The sequence below is a fragment of the Hemicordylus capensis genome, chromosome 6 (assembly GCF_027244095.1).
Source record: "Hemicordylus capensis ecotype Gifberg chromosome 6, rHemCap1.1.pri, whole genome shotgun sequence".
In the NCBI taxonomy this organism is placed as follows: Eukaryota; Metazoa; Chordata; class Lepidosauria; order Squamata; family Cordylidae; genus Hemicordylus; species Hemicordylus capensis.
In genome coordinates this window covers 24922181-24941707 of record NC_069662.1, presented here as the reverse complement: position 1 = coordinate 24941707, position 19527 = coordinate 24922181, and the positions used below count along the sequence as shown (strand labels likewise).

The 19527-nt window shown below is 48.5% G+C and overlaps 1 protein-coding gene across 2 annotated transcripts; it reads right to left on the bottom strand.

Annotated features, from left to right (window-relative positions):
* Positions 1-266: 266 nt before the first annotated feature.
* MFAP4 (microfibril associated protein 4) lies at positions 267-15361 on the bottom strand. 2 transcript variants are annotated; one of them, XM_053261471.1, is made up of 6 exons: positions 15158-15361; positions 11173-11257; positions 5256-5419; positions 2608-2704; positions 1988-2170; positions 267-1096 (listed from the first exon to the last, which is right to left on the bottom strand). In XM_053261471.1, the coding sequence occupies exons 1-6, from the start codon at positions 15161-15163 to the stop codon at positions 849-851; spliced, it is 783 nt and encodes a 260-aa protein (XP_053117446.1). In that variant the 5' UTR covers positions 15164-15361; the 3' UTR covers positions 267-848. The 2 variants fall into 2 exon arrangements, with proteins under 2 accessions (XP_053117446.1, XP_053117445.1); XM_053261470.1 differs by lacking the exon at positions 15158-15361 and adding an exon at positions 14199-14336.
* Between the last annotated feature and the right edge of the window lie 4166 nt (positions 15362-19527).

The following is a 19527-nucleotide window of genomic DNA, read 5'->3' as shown; positions in this document are numbered from 1 at the left end:
CAAACCAGAGTAAAGCAGGAGAAGGGCTGCTGGCAGGTCACAAAAGCAGGCTGGAAGTTGGGAGGAGCAGCGTTCAGTCTTCCTTTCCATTTTCTTACCTAACTATGCTCTTTAAACCCTTCTGTCCAGCCAGATGTCAAAACATAAGTCCATGTTCAAAAGATTCAGTATTGGATAAGGGGGCGGGGCACGGGGTGGTTTTCAGTAAGGAAATAACAGATGGCCCAAAATAGCCTCCCCCACCCATTATAATTGTGTTGATCATGTTGATTACCATCTCAGTTTCAGAGAATGGGACTTTATTTCAATGTAAAAACCAAGGGGGTACAAAGGGAATAGTGGTTATTCTTAATTTCTTGGCAAACATCTGGTTGGAATTTTCTTCCCATGCTGTAAATCATTTCCCACAAATTTTATCATTAACTCTCAATGTGAAACCATAACAATCTTGCTAGTCCAGCCAACATTCCTAGCTAGCTCTGGCCCCAAATAAAATGAAGACAACCTTTACTGCAGGCAAATGTGGGCACATTTTTATCACATGAATTTCATATTGGTTTCACTGTCTTCAGTATGTCCAAAACTGTCTTCAGTTTTGTCTAGAACTCATGGTTTTCTGAGAGTGTTAGACATGTTTGTTAAAAGTTTCTCTAGTTCCTTGTTTTGTACTCATGACAATTAAACAGGTCTGAAACTGGCTTAAATCTATTAATGTAAATATTAGCTCCATCATAACCCCAGTCCTCTCCTGAATCAATCACAATTCCATTCCACAAAAAAGTTGTGGTTTTTTTAAAGCTGGACATCCATCTTATATGGTGGGAGGTGGCCACTGGCTACCTTGGGTCTCAGACACGGCGTATCTTCATTTCACTTCTCTTGAGGGAGTAATAGAAGCCCTTCCACTGAGCCCAGTTAATGCCGTTGGCATAGGAGAGATGGGCCCCTCCAAGGTAGAAGCCGTTGAGGTTGGAGAAGTGACAACTCTTGAACCACCAGGCACCCGAAGAGAGTGCTGCACAGTTCTGCACATAAAGGTCCTGGTCGCGGTCAAATGTAGAGAACTTCTGGCCGTTGTGGTAGGACAGTGAATCACCTGGTTGGAGCATAAAGAAAAATCACAGGGCAAAAAAGCATTTAAGAAAGGATCCTGAGCTCAGCTGGCATAAGGCCATATGCAGTGGCAGCTAGGTGCTCCAGCCAATTGCCTGATACAGCAAGCTAGGACACTGTCCCATAAATGGAGCAACTCATGACTAGTGTTTCATGTGCAAGCTGGGAGGATGTTACAGAACATTAGTACCTCTCTAATGTCATCCTGACTTTCCCACACAGAATAAATTGATTTTTATTTCTCTATGTAAACCACTTTGGGCACTTTTGTTGAAAAGCAGTATATAAATATTTGTAGAAGTAGAATCCAGGAGCCTGTGATGCCACAAGAGATGAGACGCAGATTGAAGCAGTGAGATCCAACCTGGTGTGGACACACCCATACAAGTTACAGCGTTTGCCTACATATTGTTCTGGGCCAAACACTGTCACTACATTTATGATATTCCAGAGATCCAGTCTAATTCTAGTCACTTGGCCCATATCCTGCACACCTCGGCAGAAAAACAAGCCAGTCCCCCTACACTCACACACATAGTAAAGCCTTAAAGTAGCTATGCGTATTATCACCACTCTGTTGTGGAGCAGTTTCTCAAATGGAATACCTCACAAATGGACATAAATTGAAAACCAAGCCATGGATGAGAGACTGGAAGCCAGTGAGTTGTACATATGTGACTAAGAACATTCTGTGTTCTTGGGAAATTGGAAGGCAGAAATAGGTTTTGGAGGCAACGTCTGGACCTTCTGGAAGTATAATGAGATCTTTGGGGTTAGAGCACATTTTCGGGGTCAGCACACCACCTAACATGCTGGGAAGAAAATGTGGGAAGGAGAAAATTTGATTCTCATCAGGAATCTCCAGGAAACTCACCTGCCCCTCCATCAGTGAAGCCAGATACATGAAGTGTGTAGCCATCCTCCTCTGCACTGATGGCATTTGGAGAAAGTGAGAAGTCGGCATATTTGGCAAAGGCTGTGTTGTTCTCAAAGTCATCCAGCTCCACGCGTAGCTCATACTTCTGCTTGAGGGTTAGCAGGTGGATATTCTGCAGTCCTGGGTTGAGGGGGCAGATGGGAAGCCTTCAGTATCATTTCTACCAAACGGATCCCTTCTTCCCCTTGAGAGCTATGGACCGTCTGACCCATTGTCTGCCGACATATAAATGCTGGACAGCCAGAGAAACGAGGGGACCTTGGCTGTGTCTCTTGGCCCAGAATCACAACAAACACACACACTTCACACTGGAATTGTCTGGGCCCAGGAACATGCTTTTGCTGCTTGGAAGAGAAACCCAAACAGATGGCGTTCCAGGAGACGCTGGCAAAGAAAGATGTTTGGGTCAAAAGCTGTGGAGGAATGGGACTGGGGAAGGAGACAAGCCAGGACAGAGCATGGGAAGAGAAAAGACAAGGCCCCTCGGCACCGGATGCTTAGTCTGCTGAGGAGAAGGGAGGGAAGGATTTTTCCCTGTAGTGCCCGTTTTTATTTACCCAGCCAGTATTCGCCATCTGCTCTGCCAAAGCCAAACCTGTAGTCATTCCAGCCCCGAAAGAAACTGACTGAACCATTGAAGCGTTTCTGGAAAACCTGGAGAACAGGGCAGAAGGGGTGGTGGTGAGAGTAGGCACAGTAAAATTAATCTTCCATTAATAAAACAGGCACCCCCAAGCTGCACTTCACCATGAACACTGTGGAAGGCTTCACATGTCATGGCAGCAGGTAAGTACAGGAGAGCTGCTGGTTTCCGCTGAGCGCACGCTCCTGCTCAGGCTGCCAGTTCCGTGATGTCTGAACCCACCAGGGTCGGGTTGGAGGAGGAGAGCTGGTCTTGTGGTAGCAAACATGCATTGTCCCCTTCGCTAAGCAGGGTCTGCCCTGGTTGCATTTGAATGGGAGACTACCTGTGAGCCCTGTAAGAAATCCCCCTCAAGGGATGGGGCTGCTCTGGGAAGAGCATCTGCATGCTTCCATGCAGAAGGTTCCAAGTTCCCTCTCTGGCATCTCCTAGATAGGGTTGGGAGAGACTCCTGCCTGCAACCTTGGACAAGCCGCTGCCAATCTGTGTAGACAATACTGAGCTAGATAGACCAATGGTCTGACTCGGTATATGGCAGCTGCCTATGTTCCTATGAGAATGTCAGTAACTCACCTCAGCCCAACTTTGTCTAGCTGACTTCAAACGTCTGCTTCCGAATGTCAAGCTGAGGTTGGTTAGAAACGTTCTTCACCTAACTTTGGCGGGCTCAGACACCATGGAAGCAGTGACAGCAGTGGGAGCACACACTTGGCAGGGACCAGCCACTCTTTCCTACTTGTTAAGTGTGAAGACACCCTGTGAATCCCAAAATGGCATATAGGGACACAGGATGGAGAGATGGTTTCCCCTCAACACCATGTGCTACTGAACACCAATGGGTGGGGAAGGCTGCCCTCTTTCCCCCACTTGTGGGCTTCCCTGATGTTCTTGGTTGGTCACTGCTTGAAGCAGAATGCTGGATTAGAGGGGCCTTTGATCTGATCCAGCAGTGCATTTCTTATGTTCTTATGATGCGCTTTTGGATATGCGTGTGTACCCATCTTCTTCCACTTTGCATACCTTTTAAAATTTTATTTTAAGGCATTTGTACACTGCCATTCTGTTGCAAAATCTCCAAGGGACCTATTAAATTATGAAATATATGAAGACACTATAAAGGTCAAGTGTGCCGTCAAGTCAATTTTGACTCCTGGCGCCCACAGAGCCCTGTGGTTTTCTTTTGGTAGAAAACAGGAGGGGTTTACCATTGCCTCCTCCTGCGCAGTATGAGATGATACCTTTCAGCATCTTCCTATATCGCTGTTGCCCGATATAGTACCAGCGGAGATTCGAACCAGCAACCTTATGCTTGTTAGTCAAGCATTTTCCTGCAGAGCCATTAGGTGGCTTATGAAGACACTATAGCAGTCTTCAAATATCTCAAGATATTCACATAGAAGATATTCACAAATCACATAGAAGAAAGGGTGGAATTGTTCCCTGTTGCTCTTGACAGCAGGACTAAAACTAAGGGATTGAAATGATGAGGAGGCAGATTCAAGTGAAGCATTAGGAAGAATGTCCTGACTGTAAAAGCTGTCTGATGGTGGAACAATCTGCCCTGTGCAGTGGTGAGCTCAGCTTCACTGGAAGCGTTCAAACACCGCTGGAGAACTGGTGCCATAAGGTATGACTAGAAGAATATACTACAACTGGGGTGCCACCACACAGTAAAGGCCCTTTCTGTAGTCACCTACTCACCTGATCTCTAAAGATGGGAAGATCCAGAGAAGGGCCTCTGGAGCTGCTCTTAAGAAGCAGGCTAGTCTGTCTGCTAGAAAGTGGCCCTACCTGTAACCTGGTTCCAAGTCACTGACGATTTGGGGGTCAAGATCAGCCCTTTGTTATGCATCAGAAAACAGATTGGAAGCCAGTCTGAAGATATTTAATAATGCTGAAAAAGGTGAGCCCCAGTTTAAAATACGGGTGCTGCATTCTGAATCAATCTGATGTTTCCAAAGAGTCTCCCAAGGCAACCCCATATACAGTACATTGCAATAATGAAACCTGGTTATTATCTGAACATGAATAGCAGTGGCAAAGGTGCTTCTGTCCCAAAGGAGCTGCAGCCTTCTCCTGGCACACCAACCAAAGCCAATGAAAAGTGAGCTGTACCACTGATGTGCTCTGGACATGTTTTCTATTTCTCTTCGTTCTTTTCACAAAGATTTCTGTTTGCAAAAGGAACACAGACCTGTCTGCATGGATTTCCTTTCCAAGCACTGCATGTGCAGGCTTCCAAACAATTATTAATGCATGCTAAATTTGCATCATTGCACATAGCAAAGTCTTACCTACACACACACAAAATTAGGAGCGAAAACAGAAGCTCTGATCTGAACGACAAGGAATAGGACAATAGCAAGAAAGAGGGAAAACATGAGAAGATGTTTGCATCAATCATACCAAAAACATTTCCTAGTGTATTGCCTTTTAGAAGCACAACAATGTGAGTCCCCCTGCCTAGCTAACCCAAGCGTGTGGTTAGCCCCCTGCCTAGCTAACCCAAGCCTATTGCCACCTTGAGATGGTTACGCGCACACACCCCTTTGCACAGATTACCGTCCATTTTCCATCATCGGTGGCCATGTCACAGTACACAGGCACAGGGATGTTGGGGCCCGCAGGGTAAATGAGGTACACGCCATCCGTCTCAGAGCCTTGGTCATAAACATCTTCACAGTCTAGCGGCAAGGAATCTTCTCGGCAGGGTTGCTGCTGCTGGGCTACCCCAGTGGATAAAAAAAAGCAGAAGTTTAAAACCATCAGTGTTAATATCTCAAGTTTCAAGAGCCAGCTAGCATTCTGGCTCAGGGGTCTGAAAGTTATGGCACATGTGCCAAAAGTGGTATGTGAAATGATTTTGAGTGGCACTCACACGGTGTCCAGAATCCTCCTTGGGTGCACTGAGCATGGTGGGGAGTGATCTGCTCTGGCCAGCCAATACAGTCACAGTGAGGGAAGTCTAGGGCACAGCCCGCCCACCCCCATCAACTTACCACAAATCAGCTGGGCAGGGTGAGGCCTATACGATAGACATCCCTCATTAACTTAATGTTTAAAATTGGTACTAAGCTAGTCATACACCGAAATTAAGAAATTTAATTGCATTGAATTGACTTCCCTTATTGTGGCCACATCAGCTGGCCAGAGCAGATCACTCTCCACCATGCTCCGGGGGGGGGGGGGGGGGACAGGATTCTTTATATAGTGTGTTAATCTGCCATGATATGGCTGGTGGGCGGAAGCATGTGGGTTGGTGTGGTTGATGCCTGCCAATGATGAGGATGCAGAACAGCGCACTGCTGTTTAGCACACCACTTGGTACACTACTTCTGAAAGGTTGCCAACTCCTAACCTAGCTTTTGCTCCATAAAGGAACATCTCTGGATGTTAGCAACACAAAAGGCCAGAAGATGAATTTTGAGGGCCTTTGATTATTGGTGGCTACTAGCTTCAGGACACCCTTTCCACAAGAACATGGGACACTGCCTTATACCATTGTGTCAGACCATTATTCCATCTAGCTCAATGTTGTCTACACTGACTGGTGGTGCCTGTCCAAAGTTTCAGGAAAAAGTCTTGCTCAGCCCTACCTGGAGATGCCAGGGACTGAACCTGGGGCCTCAGATGTTCTTCTGCTGAGCTGCGGTCCCCTCCCCATAAACAGAAAAAAGTGAAGATCACATACCTGCCAACATGTCCCTATTTTTCCACTCAGGTGAACAGGAAAATAGGGACATCTTGGCAGACACAAGATCATCTCTTCACTTTGCACAGCCATAGTACCGGTAATAGATGACTTTTCAGAGTGTTAGCGATACCATCATAGAACAGAAGTGTGCTTGAATGAAGCAGCTTCTCTTCAATTTAGACAGTGTCAACCACAACAATGTAATTGCCTGAAACAAGTTAGGCCTCCAACAGCCATATGGACAAAGAAGAAGCCACAACCCATAACTGAGTGGAGCAACTGACCATCAGTCAGACTTTACCACAGGCTGCTCAACTTTGGCCCTCCTGCAGATGGTGACCTACAACTCCCACAATCCCTGGCTATTGGCCACTGTGGCTGGGGATTAAGGGAGTTGTAGTCCAAAAACAGCAGGGGAGGGCAGCTAAATTGAGCAGGCCTGCTTTAGCATCACATAGAAAGCATCAAGTCCTGTACTCTTAAGACCAAACTAGACGATGCACCTATTGTGTGATTAGGGCCTGAATGTTTCAGGCCCTAATGTAAACAGCAGCCTGATGGCACCCCCTCCACAGACTGGAGCTGTGGTATGCAAAAAGGGGGCCTTAACACTATCTCTGCCACAGTCTGGATCTGAATTCCCCCACACCCTGCTACAGCTGCTATTTGCTATGGTAAAAAATGGTACCAATGAAAACTTTTCTTCCAGATCAAATATCAGCTGCCAGGGATGGTGGGTTGGTACGTGTTGAGGTTACAGCCTCCTTCGCCTCATGGTGTGATCCCAATCCAGATTAGAAACCCACATGCTTGCTATTTACATTTGAAAAAAATCAAGCACACTGGTCTCAATCACAAGATAGACATATCGGATGCATTCAGACGTAACGGCTAACTGCGGTTAATCGTGGCCAAGGTATTAACTCTGTAACACCCGAATGTGCGAAAACACGGTTACGGGCCAAAAGCTCCCTCTGGTTTGCCTCACCAAACTCCAATTTGAACTTTTGGTTATCTCTAAGGTTCGCCACTGACAACTGAGGTTTTGCCGCCAAAGCGTTACGTCCGACTGCTGGCACAGCTATAACCGCCTTTTCACGCCGATTTTCAAACCGCAGTCCTAGAGGCAGCAATGCAGACCCACCCAAGGACCTGGCTGCTCCATGCTTTCAGGACTTATTGCTGACAGCCTCTCAGAGCTGACCTCCTGTGAGGCATGCAGCTAAGGAGTGGCCAGGCTATAGGAATGCCGGCACGCTCCATCCCAGACTTGTCAGCCTGTCAAGATGCACATTCAGAGCCCCAATTCCCACTCTGTCCCTTGCTCCCCCCCCCATCTGGCAAGCAGTAGGGTGATGACAGAGGATGACAGGACAGGCACCAAGTGTTCTGCTCCCTGAGAAGGGAGCAACAGTCATATATGTTCAGAAGCACAAACACTCCAAGTGGGCAACATAAGCAGGGCACCACATCACAGGGCTGTGAAGGGGACACCTTGTAGTGAGGTGGGGGTGGGGGTGGGGGTGGGGGTGGGGACCCAGGGTCGGACATAAAATGCAGAGCAGCAAAGTTCTATTTTTTTCACCTATAGGTTGGGGAAGAGGGGGCCCAGCCCTTTCCCCAGATGAGTATATTTGCTCCCTAGTCTTGCTCATGAGAAGAATAGTCTGTGAGGACTAATTGCAAATGTACTGGATGGCATTCTAGTTGCACGAGGTGGTACTTAGAGTGTAAGCTGCAAAGTACCCCATTATCCCATGGAACACTCTCTCACAAGAGTGGCAGACTAAGCGAAGCAAGGGAAGATGCTCTATGCAGGAAAGCCATAGGGATGGGTACATGTGCAAGTGCTGTCCTGGTTTCGTCATCTGCTGCCAGGCCACTGTCACCCATGTAGGGATATGCAACCCTGCCCACAGCCCCGAAGGGCAAGGGCAATGTTCTGGGGCAGCTGGAAAGCAGGTCTCTCCTCTCCTGGGAATCCCCGTGCCAGGAGATCTGCATACAGTGCATGCTAGACCCAGCCCAGGAATGTTGAACAGGTTTAAAGGTATGTGCCCACCCCTTGTGCCAGCGTGGTGTAGTGGCTACAGTGCCGGACTAGGACCGGGAGACCCGAGTTCAAATCCCCATTCAGCCATGAAACTAGCTGGGTGACTCTGGGCCAGTCACTTCTCTCTCAGCCTAACCTACTTCACAGGGTTGTTGTGAGGAGAAAGTATGTAGTACACCTTGGAGGAAGAGCGGGATATAAAATGTAAAAAACCCCTAAATAAATAAAAATAAATACACCGTCCACACAAGCAGGTATGCCTTAACAAAAGGTCCACTCATTGCAGTGATAGCCAGCATGAACAGGGCATTCCCTTTCCGGGTGGGGGGCACATGTTTGCAGGGAGGGCTGCTGTATGGGTTGGATGGGCTGCCACAGGCCAGGATTCTGGAGCAGTCAAGTTCTATTCTGTTCACAGAAAGGTTGGAGAAGAGGGGGGGCCTCACTCCTTCCCCAGGTGGGTATATTTGCTCTTTAGTCTTGCTCATGAGAAGAACCATCTGTGGGCACTGATTTAAAAGTTACAAGGTGGTATTCTCCATGTACAGAAAATGACCATCACCATACTGAAGACCGAGCCCACTGTCCCATGGACTGTTCTCTCATGAAGGAAGACTAAGGGGAACAAAGAAGAATGCTCTATGCAGGAAACCTGCAGGGACGGCCACTTGAATGAATGCTGTCCTGGTTTCAGCGACTGCCACCAATCCTTTGTCAAACCCTGCACTCTGGCATCCTGCCTGCCAATGTGGATATGTGCACCCCTGCCTGTGCCCCCAGGGGCAATGCTGCCATCCTGGGGCAGCTGGAAACTGGGGGTCCTCTTCCCTGCTGATACCCTTGCTGGCAGATCTGCATATGGTGGCACACTGGGCCAGACCCGGGAATTTTGAATGGGGTTAAGAGTCCGTGCCAGAGCCCAGTGCCCGCACCATCCATGCAGATGCTTTGGGTGGGGCTGCTATGGGCAGGGTTTGAAAGTAGGGATGTGCACGGAACTGGCTGGCCTGGTTCAGTTCGAATCCAGACCAGACTCGAACCAGACTGGGCCAGTTCGATTCGGCACCCCCTCACCCCCCCCCCGTTCGGTCCAGTCCAAGGGAGTTCACGAACCTTTAAAAAATAATAATAATAATGTCACTTACCTCCCTTCGGGGGAGTTGTTGGAGGAGGCAGGGGGTCTGCGGAGGTTCCCCCTCCCCCCACCCGCCTCCCTTGCAGCCCAAACCAGCCATTCGGCCGGCTCTTCAGCCCGTTTGGGATTTCCCCCTCCAGCGCGGTGGCCATTTTGGAGGCCGCCGCATCTGCAATAGGCCTCTGCATGACCCAGGCCATGCAGAGGCCAATTGTGTAGGCGCGGCAGCCTGCAAAATGGTCACTGCACTGGAGGGGGAAGGTCCGAATGGGCCAAAGAGCTGGCCGAACAGCCGGTTTGGGCTGCAAGGAATGCCAGCGGTGGGAAGGGGAATCTCCGTGGACCCACCACCACCTCCAACAATTCCCCCGGAGGAGGTAAGTGCCATAAAAACAATATTCAAAAAAGAAAAGAAAGAAAGAAATGTCAGCGAACCCCCAAACAGTCAGGGGGTCTGGGGTCAGACCGAAAAGGGGGTGGTTAAGTTTGACTCCGGGCCGTCAAACTAAACCAGCTCAACATTGAACTGGCTCAACGTTGAGCTGGTTTGCTCATCCCTATTTGATGGGCAGCCCCCCAAAGGGGTTCCCAAGCAGCCTATTCCTTTCACAGAAAGGTTGAGGAAGCAGGGCCCAGGTCCTTCTCCTTTTGCGGGTTCGTGCCCCCCACCCACCAGGCTTACCCATGCTCAAAGCCAGGCACCAGAGTCAGTCTTGGGTAAGCTGAGGTCCTTTTTCAAGGATACAGTCACCCAAGCTAGGGTTAACTGACCAGGCATGAGAGTGAAAGGCCACAGGGACACCCTCAGGCAAGTCATGAGAAGGACCATCATAGGGGAGGGGAGAGAATTTCCCAGACAAGTTTGATACGAATACAGATGGCAAAACATCCCCTTCTCCCACTAACACCTCCATGGCCTGGGAGTGCCAAGCCATGGGTGTTCCAAACAGGGCAAGCATGTTTTCTGGATGGCAGCCGTGGGGAATGGTATCCTGGAGACTGCTTTCTTTGTCTTGGGGACTGCAAACAAACTGCTGCGAAACCATGCCAGCCTGCCAGCCCATGTGTCCATGTATACCCTTGCCATCTCCCCAGAATAGTCACCCACTATCTGGGGGTGGCCAGACAACAGGAGCTCCCCTCTCCCATGAATCTCTGTGCTGGAAGATCTGCATACAGCAGAATGACGGACCAGGACCCAGGAATTTTGAATGGGTTTAAAGGTTGCTCCCCTCTGTGCACGTGCCCGGGCAAGCACAAAGGGAGCATCTGGATAGCATTTGGGTGCATCTGCACAGGGGAAGAAGGTGGGAAAGTCTGCACAGAGGAAGACGGTGGGGAGGTCTCAGGGGCATCTGTTCTATTTTTACAAGGAAAAGGTGGGGAACTGGGGCCTGACCACTTCCCAGGGGGGTCGGGTTTAGAACCCAGACTTACTCATGCATTTTACAAGACCTCCAGTAATCATGTAGAATAAGGGACAGCCCTTCTGGCTGAGGTAGGGAATTACCACTTGCTGAAGAGCGCATGTTTTCTAGCTGCTAAGGATGGTGCACGTGAGCCAGAGTCATTCTTAGAAGCGACGAATGGCGCTTACCTTGGGCGTTGATGGCCTGTCCTTGTGAGATGGGCAGTTGGACAAGGAGAAGAAGGACCAGAGAGCCCAGCAGGATCAGAGAGGCCTGAGATACCCAAAAAGAAAGCCTGTGAAATGTGGTGCATAAGAGGCACAAGAAAAGTATCAAGGGCAGAGATCCCTTCTAGGGCACCAGCTTTGGACCTCAGTGGCAGTCAGGCTTCCAGCAACATTTGCATCATCCACCAAGCTAGTGAAACAGTTCCAGGGCAAGGTATGAGGACACACACAATGCAGCCACTTTGTTGGAGCTAGGTAGGCCTACATCTAGGCAGGGTGTCTGGCAACCCACATGACTCTGTGTGGAATTCCACTGTGGAAAGAAAGGTTGCAAGGCTTTCTACTGGCTGTCCACAGTCTGCACTTTGTTGTATCCATGCAGGCCTTTTTGCCCTCTTTACTGGTTAAGCATACCCCTCCCCAAAAACCAGGATTGCAGAGCAAGTGCTCCGCAAACCCAGGTTTTTTAAAATTCATGAGTAGCCACAGCGCAGCTCCACGGCGCGGCTACTCACGTGTAGACCCACGGAGGAGAGGTGAAAAGCCGCCTCCTGGCTCTGGGAGTCTCTCCAGTATGCCCTGCGTCCTCGCACAGGGCATGCTGGATCTTCTGGGGAGCCGGCAGTCGTGTGGGCGACCGGTTCAGCCACCCAGAGCAAACTGTCTGCTCGTGTGCAGGGAGAGCGGGTGAAACCCGCTCTCCCCTCTCACCCTTAGAAACCAGGTCTCACTGATCGAGAGACTTGGCTCAAGGTGTGTGGAGGAGAGGCCAGATGGGAATGTTGAGGTTTGCTTGTCAGACACTTGCCTCACAGGGGCGTAACTATAATAGGGCAGGGGGAGACAGTTGTCTGGGGGCCCACTGCCTTGGGGGGCCCCCGGAGGCAAGTCACATGACTGACTCCCCCAGCCGCGCACCCTCCCGGGCTTCCTTCACAGTTGTATACATCCTCCAAAATTGATGTGAGTGTTAAGACCTGGAGCTACCAGAACAGCATGTCTTTCTCTAGTACCATTAAATGGCTTGCATTGTCCACAATTTACAAAACCTTAAAAAAAATAATTTAGGATGATGTTCTATTGTGGCACATAGGCTATTACTATGCTTTTTGTTACCACTATTCAGCCTCACTTAAGATTTCTTTACTTCATGAGCTGAGCTTCAGTGTGTGTGTGGGGGGGGGCAAGATTTTAAAATCTTGTCTCTGGGCCCACTCCAACCTTGCTACGCCCCTGTTGCCTCATAAGCAGGCCTTGTCCTTCACTGCGTCGCTCCTCCCCCTTCCACGGAGGACCAAGCAGCTGTTAGAGATGGACCAATGCCATCTTATTCCTACCTGCAGTGTTTCAAAGCACAACCGGCATTCCCTCACAGTTCTCTGTCTTTCAGGGAAGCTTGTCTACCACTTCTGATCTCTCTCTCTGTCTCTCTGTCTCTGTCTCTCTCTCTGTCTCTCTCTCTCTCTCTCTCTCTCTCTCTCTCTGGGGAACCCATGTTAAGCTTCTGACACCACTGCTTTAGGTAGAAATGAACACATCTGTTCCTTTGTTTTTCTTGGACTTCAGACCTACGCTTTGGCCTGTAGCCTAACATCCAGCAAGAACCACCCGCCTCTCACCATGAAGAAATTTAATTGGCAAAAATGCCAGTCTTTTGTCTGAAACAGCTCCCTCTCCCCTCAGATTTCAACCTAAAATGGACATGTTAAGAGCCTCTTTATGCACAAATGCTTCCAATCATGAAAAATGCTAAATCTTTCTTTATAGCTTGTTTTGAAGGTTTTTTTAAATTTATTTTTGGTTTGTTTTTGGTGGGACACTTTGAATCCACATTACTAGGGAAAGGGTGAGATGTAAATATTTTTAAAATGTGTGTATGTGTGTCTTTTAATGTGCCTGAAAAAGGATTCAGTGAAACTTGAAACCTTGTGTGCATGCATTTTCTTTTCCTAATGGGTGGATCAATTGAAGGCTACAGGCACACTGATGTTATCTCTCTTTTTGTAGGATCAGCACCTCAACCAACAAGAGAGGGGGGAAGGTGGGGGGAGAGAGAGAGAGCATTTTCTTAAATTTCTGAAGCAGAATTTGTGAACAAAGTCAAGAGCGACTCAAAGCATGTGCAGAGTGCCTTTTTTCCACCACAGTGGGAAAACCCATTTTGGGGTTTTAAAAAACCCAACGTCTCTTTACCACCATCCCAAACATCTAGTATTGGGGAGAATATGTTCCAGATCAGAAGATGATTGCAAGCAATTCTGCAAGCAAGTACAAAGTCCTTCATCTGCCAAATGTTTTGCATTTATGTTAATATCTTTACATACCACACAAATTAAGCCCCTGCACCTCTCAGATTACTCATAATGGCACTTTTCAGACATTCAGTGACTACATGGAGTGGGAAGGACTGGGACTGTGCCTTTGATCTGAGCCCCAGGTCTCTGCATATTCATTGGTTTATTGTCTATACAGAGCCAACATACGCAGAACTTCGTGTATAGGCTTCCTCTGCACCCAGGATTCCAGAGCCTACAGAAGCCACACGCGTGCTGGTTCTGTAGAGATAATCAGATGAACACTGGGGATCAGGAGCAGAGATGGCAGACCCAGCACCAATGGCCCCTCCCTCCATACATTCAGTGGATATCGGGAAAGGACTTATAGCACTGCATGCAGGGGTGGTGCGAGATTACAGTGGGTCCTGGGACAAAGGGTAAAGATGGGCCACCATCCTCTGCCTTCTTCTTCAGAGAGGCAGAAGTCAGAGTAGCAAGAACAAGTTGTCATCCAGCCAGAATGCCCCACCCCCACTCAGGGCCCAGGGACATTTGTCACCCCTTGTTCAATTATAGCTACTCACCCCGATTGGATTCGTTCACATTCATCCTTTACATTTAGGGTTGCCAACTCTGGCTGAAGTTATTCCCGAAGAGATTTCTCCCACCCCACAATATCCCCCCCCAAAAAAATTCGACATAATATCCAACCATTAAAACCTCCAAGCTTGCTTTCAGGGGCCACTTGGAGATTGAGGCTGATTCCTGGAGATTCTGAGTCAATCCTGAGCAACCCTGCTTGCAAAGATCCCATCTCTCATGCCTCTCGCCTCTCATTTCTTATCCTCATCTCTCCCTTCATCATCTCAGGCAGGCTCCTGTACACCCCACCTCCTCACACACACACACCTTCTGTTAATTTGCAAAACACTCCATGCACATGCACAATCATAATCATAATAATGAAATAAATAGCAATCATCATCCAGCTTCCCTTACACACACATGCGCATGCACACATGTGTACACATGAACAATGATAGATTTGGAGAATTTTTCTTCCAGTTCAGAAGATGTGATTAGTCACCAACTCTACCACGTCTCCATTTAAAAATCAAGCACAAGTTTTTAATGCAGATGTGGCTAGACCAAGCATTCCTGTGGCTGATGGATCCACAGGCTGACATCCAGACTAGGTTATTCCATAGTACTATTCAGGAGTTACTCTAAAGGGTTACTTAATTTCGATAGAATTACTTGAGAGTAATTTAGTCCCAAGGTCAGCCACTGAATGTCTATGATGTTGAGACTAAATTAGTAAAGTATATACTAAATGAAGAGTATAGTATAGTATAGTATAGTACAGTACCGTATAGTAAATAAGTGCCTGCAATGAAGCAGATCAGTGTTGGAAGCAATGGGTGTTACAGAGGAGAGGGAAGACAGACTACAACAGGGGTTCTCAAATGTGGGGCCCGAGATGTTCTTGGACGACAACTTTCATCATCCCCAGCTGGAAATGATGGAAATTGTTGTCCAACAACATCTCGGGACCTGTTTGAAGCCCCTGGGCTACCAAGCCCTACAGAAGGAATCAAATGTAGCTCTCCTCCCCCAGCACAACCCCACTCCCCTCCCAGCCATCTCTTCCCCTGAGATTACTACATTACCTTCATGTTGTCCTACAGTTCCTCAGTGGCAAGTCTGAGTCCCCAGTTTATAGGACAGGACAGATTTTTTTTCTCCTTAGGAGCTGTTTTTCCCACCCACCCACCCTCCTTCTTCTCCCTTTCTGAGTCTAGCATGCAGCTGCACAGGTTGTCAGCCTCTGCCTCCCACCCCCACTGCCTGCCCACCAACACCCCCAAGGCCAGGGATCAGCAGACAATTTGTAAATCCTGGATTTATAGCAGAGAAAGAAGAAGAAGGGGGGGTAGTTGGGTGGGATGTATAAAACAACAGTGAGACAGGAAATGAAAGCCGGGGAGAGGGGAGGGAAACACCGAACTAGCCAAGAGGCTTAGATGCTTTCCAGGTCCCTTGGCATGAACATGTTCTTGTTGTTCACCCTTTGCATGCACGTGCGAGAGGTTTCTAGTATGTGTGCAGGAGGGGACTGTTAATTGCACATGTCAGATGTGGGAGAAATTCTTGGGAACCTGGACTGCTCTTGGATTTTTGAGCAGGGAATTATGGGAATCCAGTTTCCTGGATCTTTATGCATGTACTAACAGTAAGAGCAGCAGGGTAACACACCAAGATGTCTGGAGCTCTGGAAAGGGACTTGAGATCATTGGGTAAAAGAGGGTGTGAGAGCCAGGACTCCTAGGTTTTCTGGAAAGGGAATGTGATCTAGTGATTAGAGCAGGAAACCAGAGAGCCACGATTCCTGGTCTGCCATGTGAGGTTTGGGGCCGATGAAGAAAAAGTCGTTGGCCAGGACCCCTGTGTTTTCTGGAAGAGGGGTGTGAGCTAGTAGTTAGAGCTTGAACCCTGGAAGCCAAGATTCCTGGTTTCCACTGAAAAACTAGCCCTGTTCAGACTTTGAGGCTATTCCCACGACTACGGGAAACCGGGCTAAGGGAGGCCAGCCCAGTTTTCCATAGTTGTGTGCAGCACTGGGAGCTGCCAGCTGCACGGCTCCCAGCTGCAAGCCTGCCTAATTCCCCCTCCCCTAAAATGAGGTTAGCAGAGCTAGCACCCATTCCCCTGATTGTGAGTTGCCATGGCACAGCTCCGTGGCGCAGCAGTTTACAAGGAGACCACCCGACTAGGAGGCTACAACAAGCCTCCCAGCATTGGGGGGGGGGTCACCAGGATGCCCCGAGCACTCACGCGGGACATTCTGGGACTTCTGAGGGCCAGGCAGCCCCTGATCCCTGCCACCCCAACCGGCTCCATCATGGAGCCAGTAACCGAGTGAGCGGCTGATCTGGCTGCCCAGAGAGGAGGCAGCAATCCTCTGCGGGGAGGTAAGCGCTTTCGGGCTTCCTCCCCACAGAAGGGGGTAGCCTCCTGGAGTGACCGTGAGGATCGCTTCATACTGTTTCATCTGCCTTGAGAGGTCTGTGCACATGTACCTGTTTTTGTGTGACTGTATGTGTACTGATTTTCAAAAGTGCGTCTGGGTACAGGCCCCTCAAAGGCATGGTACAGATCTGGACCTGTGTTCAACATAACAGTTCAACTGCCTAACAGTTCAGCGGCCAGCTGCCTTGCCCTCTCTTGCCTCATCCTGCTGCGGTGTTAATCCCAGATACTCAGGCTGATCATTCACCAGGTTGGGATTTCAGCCCATGCACTTGGGGTTAACGCTGCAGCGGAAGAAGAGGCAAGAAGATTGAGAATGAATCGCAGCTGCCAGTCATTCTCTGTGTCCCCCCCGCCCAGCCCCATCCATACCAGCCGCCACAGACAGATCTGTACCTACGTACACTGTACACAGATTGTACGCGTTTTGAACCTAACACGTGAACAGGGCTAGACTGAAGTTAGTGACTAAATCCCCATGGAAGCTGGGAGCGGGGACTTCTGCATTCTGTCCCCAGCTTTGCATAACAAAGAGGTTATACTGTTCCTCTCATTTTCTTTCTGGGTATTTATATCTCTCAGTCTAATCTACCTCACAGGGTTGTTGTGAGGACAAACATAACCATGTACACTGCTCTGGGCTCCTTGGAGGAAGAGCAAGAGATAGATAGATAGATAGATAGATAGATAGATAGATAGATAGATAGATTATCTCACTTTCCCCTAAGTGCTCACCCATTAAATCATGACCAATCACAGGTTTGAATGGAGAAGTTAGGACAACTTCCAGCTCATAGCTTACATTCCGAACCATCTCACTATACCACAGTTCTCGTACACTGATAGGCCATAAATACAAGAATCAGAGCAACAGGACTTCCTGGCATGGGCTACACTCAATTAAACTTTCTTTTCTGGTTTTAATTTTGCAACTTTAGCTTTTCCACGGAAGGTTCAGCAACAGGCCAGTTTTCCCAAGTTCACTTATGTCTGGCTCTCACCAAGAACGCATCCTGCTTTTTCATTTTCCCTAACAGCTTTTTTCCTTCCCCATCAACCCAGATGAGCTTGATTTCCCCCCCACATCTTCCAGCCCAGGGGTTCCCAACCTTGGGTCCCCAGATGGAGTTGACTGCAACTCCCAACATCGAAGTCACAGTGGCCAAAGGGATGATAAGAGCTGTAGTCGAACAACAGTTAGGGCCCCAAGGTTGGGAAACACTGCTCCAGCCAATCCACTGGAGGTCACATTAGGAAGCTACCTAAAGGCCACAAGAACCTTCAAGGGAGGAGAGCTGGTCTTGTGGTAGCAAGCATGACTTGTCCCCTTAGCTAAGCGGGGTCTACCCTGGTTGCCTTTGGATAGGAGACAACATGTGAGCACTGTAAGATATTCCCCTTAGGAGATGGAGCCACTCTGGAAAGAGCATCTCTGAGGTTCCAAGTTCCCTCCCTGGCAGCATCTCCAAGATGGGGCTGAGAGAGATTCCTGCCTGAAACCTTGGAGAAGCCGCTGCCAGTCTGTGTAGACAATACTGAGCTAGACAGACCTATGGTCTGACTCAGTGTATGGCAGCTTCCTATATTCCTAACCCGGCAATCCTTTTTTATTTCCATCTGATTCGCAAAGCGAACAAGAGAGTTGGGAGAGAGAGAAACAAACAAGGAGGGAGAGATCATTGAACCTCTGCATGATCCAGGAAAATCAGACGCCCACTTCTTGTTAGGAGAATCGCTGTCATCTCTTCGTTGTTTATCACCCAACCTATTATTTACTACTAGCTTTCATAAGGCATCAATTTCAAATCGGAGTTGGAGACTGGAAGATAGCCCAGTTAGTAAGATCCATCTCTGGTTTTCTCCAGATTTCATCCTTGTAAGGCATTTGTTTCTTTAAAATATCTCTATCCTGCCTCTCCATGTGTCCGAGGCAGCTTGCGATAAACATAAAATCACAACACTAACATGAACTGGCAGCTCTAGCAGACACCTATTGTCTCCTCGGTAAATAGTCTCTTCTTCATCGATGTAACAGCAAGGAATTGTGTTTTTAAAAGCTTCCCCAAACTGATAAAATGTTAATAGCCAAATATATTTAATTGTTCCATGTTTTCCCCACCCCTCCAAGGGATATTACACAACTGATTTGCTTAATCCAGTGTTTTCCAAACTATTTTTTTTCCCCTGAATATAAATCAGCGGCACATGCCACGGTTACAAAATAAAGGCCTCTGTCTTCTCCATGAGTCACCGATCAGAGCGTGTGATGCCCCGGCAGAACCAGAGCTACTGGTAGCAACTGACTTCAGGCTTCATAGAAGAGGCAAAGACAGTTCATATCCCCAAAGTTGCAAGTTGTCCTTTAAACCAATTAACCATCAACACACGCAACCATTATCTTATTAATTCCTGGCTGTTTCTGACAGAGGTTCTCACTTTCATTCATTTCAATGGCTGAGAGCCACAAAGACAAGAGCTCATGTGCTCTCGCTCTTCGGCTCGGGTTGTTAGCAGCCTCCAGCCTTTTGTACCTGTGTGGAGGGTGAGCAGAAAGCACTCTCAGCAACAGCTCAGTTGCAATTGCTTAGGGGTTTGCAAGGAACCGGGAAGCCTGGTTCAGTTCGAATTGAACCAAACTCAAACTGAACCAGGCCCGGTTCGGTTCCATGCACAGCGATCCAGGCCCCAGTTCAACTCAAGGCAGTTTGGCTCAAGGCCGGTTTGGGCCCAGCTCGAAGAGGTGAGGGTGGGAATTTCCAAACCTCTGAGCCAGCCTGGGGAGTTTGGCTCAAGGTTGAGCTGAACCGGGCCCGGTTTGGCTCGAGGGCGAGCCAGCGAACAGGCCTGGTTCAATGGTGAACCAGCTTGACCTCGAGCCGGTTCGCACATCCCTACAATCACTTCCCCTATTTTCCTTCCCTCCGAATGTCTCGCTTTTTTTCTATCTCAGAACCTCATTAGGGAAGTTCACACAATAATAATTCAGGCAGAAGAAATCTCCCACCCAGAT

Coding starts and splice junctions, on each gene's coding strand:
- MFAP4 (XM_053261470.1), bottom strand. CDS start 14,324: ATGAGAGGCGAGAGGCATGAGAGATGGGATCTTTGCAAGCAGGGTTGC. Junction 2,705..5,255: donor CCGATGATGGAAAATGGACG/GTAATCTGTGCA, acceptor CCTGTTCTCCAG/GTTTTCCAGAAACGCTTCAA. Junction 2,171..2,607: donor AGATGGCGAATACTGGCTGG/GTAAATAAAAAC, acceptor CCCTCAACCCAG/GACTGCAGAATATCCACCTG.